The 12,162-nt window shown below is 44.6% G+C and overlaps 1 protein-coding gene across 3 annotated transcripts in view; it reads left to right on the forward strand.

Annotated features, from left to right (window-relative positions):
- The first annotated feature begins 499 nt into the window (after positions 1 to 499).
- ube2e2 (ubiquitin-conjugating enzyme E2E 2) overlaps positions 500 to 12,162 on the forward strand; it is a 32,870-nt gene continuing 21,207 nt past the window's right edge. Inside the window, exons 1-3 of one of the 3 annotated variants that reach the window (XM_020640439.3) lie at positions 502 to 731; positions 2,641 to 2,824; positions 5,424 to 5,474. In XM_020640439.3, coding sequence (XP_020496095.1) covers positions 2,649 to 2,824; positions 5,424 to 5,474 — 227 coding nt within the window. In that variant the 5' untranslated portion in view covers positions 502 to 731; positions 2,641 to 2,648. Of the gene's footprint in view, positions 732 to 2,640; positions 2,825 to 5,423; positions 5,475 to 12,162 lie in introns of all 3 variants that reach the window. The other 2 variants (XM_020640437.3, XM_065958019.1) reach the window with 2 other exon arrangements.

Consider the following 12,162-nt stretch of genomic DNA (forward strand, 5'->3'; position numbering starts at 1 on the left):
TCTCTGCACATAAACGAGTCCACTACATGTTCGACTTAGACTTAGACTTTCTTTATTGTCATTCAAACCTGTACTTTACAGTGCAGATAAGAACGGCATTTCGTTGCATTTGGCTCGTTGTAGTGCAGGATAAAAACAGCAGCAAGTATTTACATAAGGTGCAGATATAAATAGATATAAAAAGAAAAACTATGAGTAAAATTACTATACAGATAACTATATTGCATGTTTGTGATGTATGTCATATTGTATTTTACAGTCCAGTGAGGTAGTCCTGTGTGGGGGTTCGAGGGGGAATGGAGGGATTATTATTTTATATTTATAATTTTTATTTTTTATGTTATAGACAGGGTCAATTTACATGACTGGACCAACAGTATCATCTTTCATTTTCAGAAGCCTATTTGAATGAATTAGACCTCCATGTGGCTACAGACCAAAGTCACTGGACACTTCTCTCTCCGTTGCAGCTCGCGTGCACGAGCAGTGCCCGCTGACCGGGAGCGCGCGTGGAGGCGGTCCGGGGCTGCCTCAGTTTTCTGTAATCGTTTTTTCTGCTGCTGCTACCTTCCAGTTAAATAGCTAGGACACGGGAGCGAGCAGACGTGCCGTGTGAGGATATACTTTTTTCGGTACCTTGGGATTACGACGCCGAATTGCAGCATCGACGGCCAGCCGCCAGGTAATATCGACACACCGCATTCAAGCCGCGCCGCGTAGATTCACGAAAAGTAAGTAAATGTCCCGTGAAAAGTGTCGTTTTCCCGTGAAGAAGAAGGAGGAGGAGGAGAAGGAGGAGGAGGTGGAGGGGGGAGGTGGATGTGTGGGACGAGCCTCCCTTTGTGCCGAGGCAGGGTCACTGCTCTTCAAACGTACAATGTGGACACTCGGTGAGGATCGGCACATCCACCCCCCCCCCACACCCCCCCTTCACACCCCCGGCGGCTGACCGTCCTCCATCAGCCCCGCCGCCGCCGCCGCCTGCGTCTCTGTCGGACGAGTCCGGGCAGAAACGCCTTCTTCTTCTTCTTCTTCTTCTCCTCTGCGTATTTTCATTGACTTTAAAAGACGCGAGGCCTGGTTTAGTCTTCATTTTTTATTTCTTTTTTTAAATAAAATACCCCTTCACGTTACCCCCCCCCCCCCCCCCTCTATATTAAAACCGTAATCTACCTCCTGATTATGTTTATGAACGCTTTCGTAGGACGACCCCCGATTCGACCCCCCTTTTTATGTTTTTTAACCCCACAAATGTTGACTTACGCGGAATAACCAATCAGTTAAGTCACGTTTAATAACAAACAAAACGCCTGAACTTGTCTGTAATGTTAATTTGACTGAAACGTCTCCGCACCGACCAACCGGGTTCATTTTAATCATAACCGTGAAACGCCCCCCGCCGCTTCACGTCACCGTGTTGATTAAGTTCTCACACATTATTCGGCTTTATCTGTCTTTTTTTTAATTATTATTATCATTAAACAACACATTTTACTGTAGACGTGTTCTTTGTCGCCTGTGAATGTAAATTAATATTGAACCAAAACGGGTCAATGCTCGTTTTCACGCCCGTCACCGGTGATACGTGTGTTACTTTGCAGACACAATTAACCTGCATGGCTTTCAAAAGTTATGTTCCTATGAGGTCATTTACGGAAGACAATGAGGGCCAGGCGTGAGGGATAAATGATAATTTTTGGAAGAAATTCCCAAATTTTCCAGAATGAAGTCAAAATGTAGAGAAAGTCGAATCACAATTTCCAAACTAAAATTCGAAATTTGAATACAAAGTTGAAATGTTGGTGTAAAGTTGCAACATGATTTCGAGAAGGAAGCCGAAATCTTGAGAAAAAAAGTTTAAAAAAAACCCTCTGAGAATAAGGTAGAAATGGCGGGAATTTAGTTGAACCACAATTTCGCGAATAAGTCAAACTTTTTTATCGAAGTGCACCTTGAAAAAAAAAAAAATTATCCTCCTTCAGTATTTATTTCAAGTCTGCACCTGATCTTCTTATGCAGCTATATCATTGACCTTAACTAACACTTTTTTAATTTAAAGGGTAATATGTCAATAATGATTTGGTTTTTATAGCACTTTAAGCTAGCAGCACAAACTTATTTGAAAAAACTGAATAAAATAAACAAGAAAAAGCAAATTATTACCCATAAACTCTGATAGTGTACCCGTCTAGTATTTGTTAAAAGAAAAAGGGGGTGTGGGGGGGGGGGGTGTAATAAGGTCTGTAGTCTGTTTTTTAAATCATGGCCAGTAAATCGTCTCATATAAAGTCTCCCAAACAAATAGCCTGTCATACATTTAAAACCCTCGTGGATCGTAAGGTGAATGGCTCATTATATTCCTTTTAACAAGGGTCCTACACATAATCTGCAGCACTGTAGGCTCTGACAAATGTCTTTTCATCACTTCACGCACTGCACACCCCTGCTCTGTTTTCACTCTCGTCCAAGTCCAGCTGTACATTGATTGAATTAAACCGTCTCACTGCGGCTTCACTGTAATCACCCCATGCGTGCAGAGAAGGCAACGCCAAAGCGATCGGACATTAAATCGTCTTTATTTCCCTCAGGAGCGGAAACTTGCTCATATTACTTGTTGTGTTCTTTTGAAATCATTTCCAGGGCCCACGATGTCCAGCGAAGTGCAGAGACCGGACGACAGCCCCAGCACCAGCGGGGGAAGCTCGGATATCGAACAAAGGGAATCGGTACCGCCTGAGCAGGAGCGCGAGCAAGCACAGCCCAAAAAGAAGGAGACCAAGATCTCGAGTAAAACCGCTGCTAAACTCTCAACTAGCGCCAAGAGGTAAGGGGGGGGGGGGGGGGACACAGCAGCATTTACACAGAGGTATGTTTGTTACACCAAAGGCCTCACCTCCCCTATGTGCCCCCCCCCCCCCCCCCCGGGGGTGTGAAGTTATATAAAAAGAACCACAGTCCCACAGGCACTGTCATTTCAAACATCCCTGCTATTCAGTGTGACACTAAACCCACAAAAAGAAGGTAACTCACACAGCTCGTCGCTCGTGTGTCATTGCTGTCATTGAGAGAGAAATTCCCGTTTCAGCCTGTTTGTTTGAACAGATTTGCCTCATGCTCTGCAGCACTCGTGTCTCTCTTACACCACCACCACTTTCCTCCACCAGTCTTAGCACTAACCCCCCCCAAAAAAGACAGGCGCTGACAGAATTATGCAACCGCCTGAGCAAAGGGTTGGCTCAGGCCACTGGATCTTTTTATAACAGCCACTGATGCTATGATCATCTCCCTTTTGTGTGCCTATCCTTCACTGTAAACTACGAGGGCCTTCAGTGGTAACACAGAGAGGATTCACTCGCTGCCGTCTGAAGTAGTGTGTTTATATTAACCTGAGTTTAGCAGCAGCGTTTGCACTCAGGTGCCCTTCACAGGCTGAGTCATCATTTTTGCACATTTATCCGAACAATGAGTCACAGTGCATGATTATTCTCACGCTTCAGGTGGCTTCTTAATTTTCTTAGGGCCAGCACAGACGATTGACTGTAGTGGAAAAAGAACAAGTTATTTACAGGGTTGAGTAATTAAATGAGATCTCTGACCATCTATTAGCTTTAGAGATGGTCCGATACCTGTTGTCTTTCCCTACACAGATTCATAAAAATGCACTTAAACTGACCAATTGTGAATAACACTCAGCTACCAGCGTATTCATCCCAAATATATATTTTTTTTTTCACCCTGTGTGATTGTGATATGATGCTGTGTCGTACAGCCTGGCACATCTGAAAACCATTTTTAAAACAAACAAATGCAATGCAGAGAGCGAGGGCCATAAGTTAGTTTAGTTCTCTAGTGTGACAGCATGTCATCACTGAAAAAAACTATTCACAAACTCATCCAGGAATAAATCACTGTCTCCTTATCATCCTTCTCTCTTGTGTCCACCAGAGAACATTTGAAACGCACTTTGTTGACTGTTTTTACAGTTCTTATGAGGCGCTCCATTTGTTTTGGAGGAGAAGAAGAAGATAAACTTTATTAATCCCGCGAGGGGAAATTCAATTTTACACTCTGTTATAGAGACATGTTACACACACATAGGCTGAAATTCAAACACGTGCACAAACGGGATCCTGTGGACATGCACTAATGGAGAGATGTCAGAGTGAGGGGGCTGCCCACTGCGAGCCTTCCTGAGAAGGTGGGGGTTTGGTGCCTTGCTCAAGGGAACCTGGGCAGTGCTCAGGAAGTGAAGTGGCACCTCTCCAGCTACCAGACCAACTTCCAGACTTGGTCCACACCAGGACTTGAACAGACAACCCTCAGATTCCCAACCGAAGTCCTGCGTTCTGAGCTACTGCCACCCCACTGACCATTAGTGAATAACTTTCCGCTACCAGCGTAATAGTCCCAAAAATATCCGCCCCAAAAAGGAGACCTCTAGTGATAACTTTTCCCCCTTTAGAAATCAGCGGGGAGAACAGCGCTGTGAGTGTGTGCATGTCTCCGAGTGTGTGTAATGTGGAGCTCTCACTGTTTCTCTACACGTCGCTCTTCCACAACGCCGTAATGCAATGTGGATGTACAGATAGAGAAACCAATATTACACCGTCGTGGAATCAATATGAATGTACAAAGACGCTTTGTTACAGCGCTGTTGCGGTATCGTTCCATGAAAAGAAAAGGGCTTTAGTTAGAATCAGCTCAGCTTGTAGCCCCTCCTGATATCCTGTCAAACAAAGGGTGTCCGAATAACAGTTTTCACTGGTTCTGATCGTCAGATACACATGCTTGGAGAGAAGAGGAGACCTCTGCAGGTATTTCCGCACATTCATCAAGAATAATGAACAAACCAGGAGTTTTCAATATAAAACAAGTGGATTTCCTGCAGCAAGCTCATATTTGCTGCTGTTCAGCCCTAAGTTCCTCTGGATGTGCAGTCATGTATGACATTAAACTGCATGTTTCAGTGTAGCGCTGACTAATGTTACATTGGCCAAGTATGCACCGGGTTGTTTTTTTTGGTTCGCTTTCAAACTGTTGTTGTCAGTGGTTGCCAGCGTTCAACTAGTTATGCCCAACTTGCTGTCTGAGTTTCTGCTCCACAGCGGTGAAGAAGAATTGCTTTGAATTAAATAATTGTGGCTAGAAAATGACCATATCAGGTCTGTGCATGCTCTGGTGTCAGTCCAGGCATCATCAAAGGTAATGGTACCAGCAAATGTCAGTGTTAAGTCCTGTGTTTAAACTGCTGCAGAGGCACATGTTTGACAGTAGGATTAGAAGCAGCAACATTTACCTCATCAGCTTATAACACTGACTTCATGCTCCACAGATCGGTCCATTCCTTCCACTTTTATCCTCATGAGATTTGCCCTCTCATCGACATCAAATTAAACCACATAATCTCTTTCTATCTCTTCCAGGATTCAGAAAGAGCTCGCAGAAATAACACTAGACCCTCCTCCCAACTGCAGGTAAGAAGATGTCATCTTTTCAAAGCGTTCCCCTCACTGACTCACAATCCTGTACGTACAGATCGCTGTAATGGATGTAGACGGCAGAAATGTGCGTCTTTCAGATTCGGCTCGTGTCTGTAAAAGGAAAGGCCACGCTGTAACGCGCTCCCTTTTGTCTCTGTTCCCACAATGCTGCTGTTTCTGTGTTTTGTTTGAGATGGTAATCTCAGGTGAATTAGGAGATGCCGTAGCCCGTTCTGGCATTGTGGTTGTTGTTGCTGCATAAAGCACGCTGCAACCTCTGTGGAAAGAGCAGATCACAGTATTATGGTTGCACTGAAATGGTGGAAAATGAGCAGCGGTGTGACTTTAAAACCTGTTTCAATTCTCATGTGGCCCCCCCTCCTCCTCCTCCTCCTCCTCGCTCTGCTGGGATTTACCGCAGACAATGGTTATTGTGTGCGGCTGCCGCGGCTCTCAGCCCTTTGAGGAAGAGATACGGTCGCTGGTGAGTGGCACACCACACGTTCATCCGTCTCTCTTGACATAAAGAGAGAGAAGGGATGCCTTTAGGATGCAGCGCAGGAGCCGCATTGTATTAACTGAAATAAAGTGACTCTGATAATGTCCGTGGTTATCGCAGCACAATTATCACTCTCTGATTCAGCGCTCGGCTGCAATTTAAGACAGGAAAACGGAAGCCTATTCTTGCGAGATTGAAGACACTTGTGGGAGCTGCTCATGGTTTCTGACCATTTTGGATATTTGTTCACGTGCACCTGCTTATAAATGATTAAGGAAAAACAGCTTTGTATGACTCATCTGGCGATTTGGAATTACTGCGCCCCAGACGGGCTTGTTTATTGCATGAATTAATCACCCCTGCTGGGTCTCATCAGAAGCCCACCATCATTAACGATAAACATTGAGCTAACCTTTTCATTCCAGCCCACAGCCCGGTTTTTGTTATTGTCCTGGAGGCTAAAAAGAGATGTTGTTTTCCTCGAGGACTCTAATCTATCTCAACCCCCCTCCCCTCCTACTCCCCCCCCCCCCCCCCCCCCCTGCCAAAAAAAAAAATCTAGGTTGGCTCTCATGCAAGATTTAGCTGGAGGACACAAGTAAGTCATTTGAAAGTAAAATAATCGCTAGCGGAAATTTCACAGTCAACGTCTTAGCGGGGGAACTAGTTGCCTGGGAAACAATTAAGCTTCTTCAAGATAATCCTTTTCTCTGTGTGTGTTCTCTTTCTGTACACGCAAAAACGATACCACACTATCCAATAATGCGCTTCCTGTGATGCACCCAAATAGATTAGCCTTCTGTTTGATAATGAGACAAGGGGGAGGAGAAAGAGGTCAGATGCATCCAACACCAAATCTGTCATGCAAACCACCACGGCACCATTAAAATTCCCGCCTCAACGAGTGCACACGGCCGATGCTGGTGTCGCCATTTGTATGCCGCACGCTCCCCAGCTCCCGGCCAGGTTAGCCCCTGAAAGGTTATTCATTTCATTCCCCCGCCCGCGACAAATGGAGTCACAGACTGTTGGCCCCCTTCAGGAGGCAGACAGAGAGTCGTGTTACACAGATTCACTTCACTACATTCAACAAACGCGGCGCGCTGTGGGGGGGCTGCTTGATGTATGTCACCTCATCTGTTACTCTGCTGAGGAGCCCCTCGGACTCCCTCGCCCACTTTGTCCTGCTCAGGGAGAATTTGCTGTCCTCATCATGTAGTTAAAATCTGCAGTCTCCTTCGTATCACCTACACTCTCTTCAGGGCTGAGGAAGGCTTCACGCTGTGTTTTTTCTCTCTGCAAAATGGAGAGCTCTGCTTCCTCTCTCTCTCTCTCTCTCTAGATGTGTAGTGTAGATGTGTGCAAAGAGCCAGAATTCCCCGTTTTAAAGCCTTGGAAGTGCTGAGGATCTAATTTAGTGGAACATCTGTGGCAGGAGGTGCCCATTTGATAAGTCTAATGAAACGCCCACGCCTTTTCTTCCAGCATCCATCTGAGGCTGCCGTGTTAACCCTCAGCTGCATTTAATATCACTGACTGTTGTTACAATACGCCGTCCGTGTGGATAAATCATCACACACACATTGATTCTAGTGTTTCCTAGCTTTCCACGACTGTGAGCCGCCTGTTATATTAATGCTTAAGTTGTTTCAAAAAAATCAATTTCCAAACAGTATGAAGAAAAACTGTCACACTTTTACTGCTATGTCACCACTCTGAAAACGATAGCAAGTATTTAAATTGGTCTCCGAGCTTTATCTCACTCTCGGCGCCGTGACAGCTCGCTCGTCACCTTGGCGGTTGTCATGCATCAAACGAACAGGAACACGCTGAAGCCCCCGAGAGGATTTGACATGGCAATTATTCTCACTGTCATACACTGAGAGCAGATTGTACAGGCAGCTTGTGCTCTTACATGAACGTTGCAAATGAAGCAGTAGCTGAGCGGAGACATGTTTTCCTGCCTTCAAGTTGCACAAACAATTGCAATCATCTCTCAGGGAAGTGTCTCGGATTAGATACTCTTGAAAAGGAAAGTGACAGGCTGAGTGCTGCAGCTGAATTCATCACGTTAAAGAGCTGTGCTGCTCAGCATATAGAGAATACTGTATCTTGCGTGTTTTTGTATTACTGGAGGGATTTCATTTTTTTGCTGAGCAAGTTGTCGACAGTTGGGAAACAAACCTGTTGTGTAAATCTCACAAAAATCCCTTGGCGGACTATTCCTGTATTACGTCTGCTGTGGAAACGCCTCGCTCTATATGCCTGCAGTAGTCAATAAACATGCTGAATATTTCTTTTTGCCACATTTTCCCCGAGGCTAAATTGCCTAAGACTAACATTTGATGCTCTAGTAGGTGGCTAAAGTCTTCCTTTCACAGATATATTCATACCTGAGTGGATTGGTGTATTGACACTTGCACTCCTGAAAGCAAACAGCCAAATGTTTCACTCTGACTTAATCTTGAGTTTCTTCTTCTACTGCGTTATGTTTTCTGTTCGTTCATAGTACTGACTAGTATACTTGGATGTGAATGTGTCGGACTCTGTCGCTGCGTCTTCCACTTCTGCGTTGTTCTTTTTACGTCGTGTCCTGCCTCCTGAGACCCTTCCCTCCTGTCTGACCCGGAGAGTCTCCTGCTGTTGAGATGTGGGGGAAAACACTCAGGGGAATTCAGGGGCGGCCTGTCTGAAAGTTTCTAGAAATTTCAGAGGTGCATATGAGAAAATGACTCATGTTTTCCAATAAGCACCGACATATTAATTTGTAATGCAGATTTACAAATGGTGTCATTGTGTAGTTTTTCCATCAGTTTGTTCTCGTAGTTTTGGTCATATCTTCAGTGCATACACTGTGTGTCACAGCTGAGGGAATTGTTTGGTAAATAATCACAATAATAGAAAAATTCCCATTTTATTGGAGCTCACAAATCTATAGTGGCTGCCTTTCACATAATCTGTGAAATTATCTATTTTATGTGTGTCTTAGTGATCTCAAAACTCCCACCTCTCAGATTCTTAACCACAATCCAAATATGTTTCATTTAAAAATGTGTAGAGAACACAGAAAACACAGAGCGTCCTTTCCTCTGGACCAGCTGAAACGAACGAGTGGCAAGCTTAAATTACTTCACTGGCTCTAGTACCAGTTTGAGCTTTACCTGAAGTGTTCATATGATTGTCTTTCCAAGAGTGTTTGGACAATGTTATAAAATTAATGCAGCAAATTCTGCTTCTTGGGTTGTATTTCACGTCCTCATACTTCTGTAATAAAGCGTCTGTATCTGTGTGACTACAGTGCCTTGTTGCTTTTCCTTTCTTGTAGAGTTTATTCACTTCAGCTGGGAATGTCAAAGACACTCTGACTGATTGTAAAAAAAGCAGCGCAATAGTGATGCACCTCACAGTTGTGAGCCGCGGTGCTGTGTGATGTGTTTTATCCTCTCGCAGATGGACACACGGATACTTCCCTCGCAGCTACAACGGAGTGATGGCAGCTGCCTGAAACATAATACAGTCAGTGAGTGTCAGATTTTGGAGTCAACCCATCAGGATTCAAATATGCAATTTTTAAAGCTGCTTTTGTGCACTCACATTGAGCAATCACTAAAGCATTGCAGGAGGCGGAGAGGCCAGATTCTCATGCTGCTCAAATAGATATAATGCAAAACAGAAATAACACATGCTGCGTTTGGAGGAACAGGTTAACCACCCCTCTGCTGTCAGGTTATTACAAGTCACTTTGGGAAAGAACAACTTACAGAATAAAAAGTAAGTAAGAAGAGTTTATCCACCCAAAGAAGCAGTTTAGCTCCTCTACAATGAGCTGAAAACACTTTCAACACACCTTCTTCTGGATTCTTCATTTTTAACAATGAGGACATTGTGACAAACAACAGCACATTTCTTGCTGTCGTCCTTCCGCCTTCAGTCCCACCGTCATTATGCCTTTGTACTCACACACTGCATCTGAAACATCTTAATATTGGTGTTCCAGTGTGTGTGAATTCACATTTTATCACGGTGTTTTCAGAAGTGCAAGAGCATGTTAGCACACAGCTGCAGCTTTGCATACACTCACACACACACACACACACGCACACGCACAGACACAGCTGTGTGTGTTCATGCATGCTGTCCACCCAGGTAAAAGTGGAACTATGACAGTGCACTGCATGTGTGGAAGGTGCTAAACTCTTTCCCTTGCATTGGTGGTTTTGGAGGACGATGCTCTTATGTGTTAGCTATTGTAGCTCCTTGCATGCTAACAGGCCTACCGTACGTTTTGAAGCGACACAGTCAGGGGTTTTCACAAACAGTCAGTTCATTTTTTGCATGGATTATCTCTTGATTATAACGTGATCTGACCGCCTCAAATGTCACTCCACATTAAGTGAAGCTGTGATGCACACTGTATGGCTGCTCGTTAGAACAGCCGTGTTTGGTCCCCGAATTCTCCTGGTGTGATGTAATGCCTCCATGGTGCCCGAAAACAGAGCTGTCACTCCCTGATGACATCATGCGAGCTGCAGGGAACAGGTCTTTTTTTTTAAACCACAGCTGTTTACTGCATCACACGCTCGCCGGCTTACAGCTCTGACATGAATATGTATCTCCCATCAGCATCAAGTCTCACCAAGAAATGAGGCTGTCTTTATTGTAGGTTCTGACCTCTAATTCTCTCCTCGCTGATGGGATCATCTTCATGCCTGTGAAAGCTGTATATTAGTTTTGTGCCATGCCCGTGGGGGGATTATGTGCGAGCGACACACCCAGCATCATTTTTCACAGCGTTACCATTAAGCACAGCAGGGGAGGGTTATCAATATTCATGAGAGGGCGGAGGGACGAGGAGTGAAGGGGGGGGGGGGTCATGAGCTGCAGGAAAACCTCCTGTTTGCTCCAGTTGATCACCATATTCTGCACGGCAACATTAAAGAATGATGGTGCGTAAAGTCTCCGCAATGTGCGAGTAAATAGCAAGTGATTGTGTTAACATGACAGCTACATTTACCTTGAATCTGCCCTGATCAATGTTTTGTTTCCATAATCACCGCCTTTATAAATATTGATGAATTAAAGGGCCCCCATCTGGGTCTGACGGAGGCATGTTCTTGACCTTTCTGCGAAGGTCTTTGTCCATTGACTGCTAAATGAAGCAATCCTTCAGGAAGCCACGCTTCGGAATCCGAAGCGCTATGTTCACCAAGAAGAATAAATAAAAAAGGTTATTCTGGGAGACAACAAACACATTAGCATAGACAAAGGCAGGGTCAGAGACTAATGAGGAGGACTGGGCGAAGTCGACCTTTATATTTGATGGGATGTTGCTGAAAGAGCGGGAAGCAAATATGAAGGGGAAGCAAATGTTTCGAGAATTTGCTCTCATTTCTTTCTGTTCCGTCGACGTATGCTGCATACTACAGAGACGAAAAAGCAACTAAACACCTGATGACACCAGTGAACGCTCGCTGAATATGTTGTAGTCTCTGCTCAGACTCACTACCTGTTTTCTCGTCTCGTTGCGTGCATGATGTTTCTGGGAGTCGACCTCTGGCAGTCGTTATGTAGCTACAAGCCAATAACAGCACTCAGGGTGTGAGGACTTAATAAAACTTTAGCATCCAGGTGCCAGATAGTCAGCACACACCCAGGAAGAAGCTTCTGGTGTGGTTGAGCTGGGTGGAGCAGCGTGCTTTAAATGATGTGGCTAAAAACCTTAACCTGACAATCGCTGCTCATTCTGCCTCTAAGACTGAAATTTACTTGACATAGTTAGTATCTGATGCCAAAAAAAAGGCTTCAACAAACAATTTCTTGTCTGAAGATGAATCAGTATTTTTACCTGGCGTGATAGCAGCGTGAGAGCTTCATGTCCTGCCATCACTTCTGCAGCAGCATCGCCTGCAGACTCTGCCCCCTGAAAAGCTGCTGCTACAATTATGAGCACCACCTAAAGGGAAATGTTATCAATAGAATCAACTGTCTTCTTCGTATTTTTATTTTTTGTGTGAAGTTGAATTTGGGCCTTCAAAAATGTAATTTGAACTCCACATTTGAGGACTTGCTGGCTCACAGGGCAACGGCTTGCATTGTTGCCATCAAACTATTGAATGGTTGACTTTTAAGATGCTGCTTAAAAATGCTGTATTGAATCCAAATGAAGGACTCGTCACAATGTTT

The sequence above is a fragment of the Labrus bergylta genome, chromosome 8 (genome assembly GCF_963930695.1).
Source record: "Labrus bergylta chromosome 8, fLabBer1.1, whole genome shotgun sequence".
Classification (NCBI taxonomy): domain Eukaryota; kingdom Metazoa; phylum Chordata; class Actinopteri; order Labriformes; family Labridae; genus Labrus; species Labrus bergylta.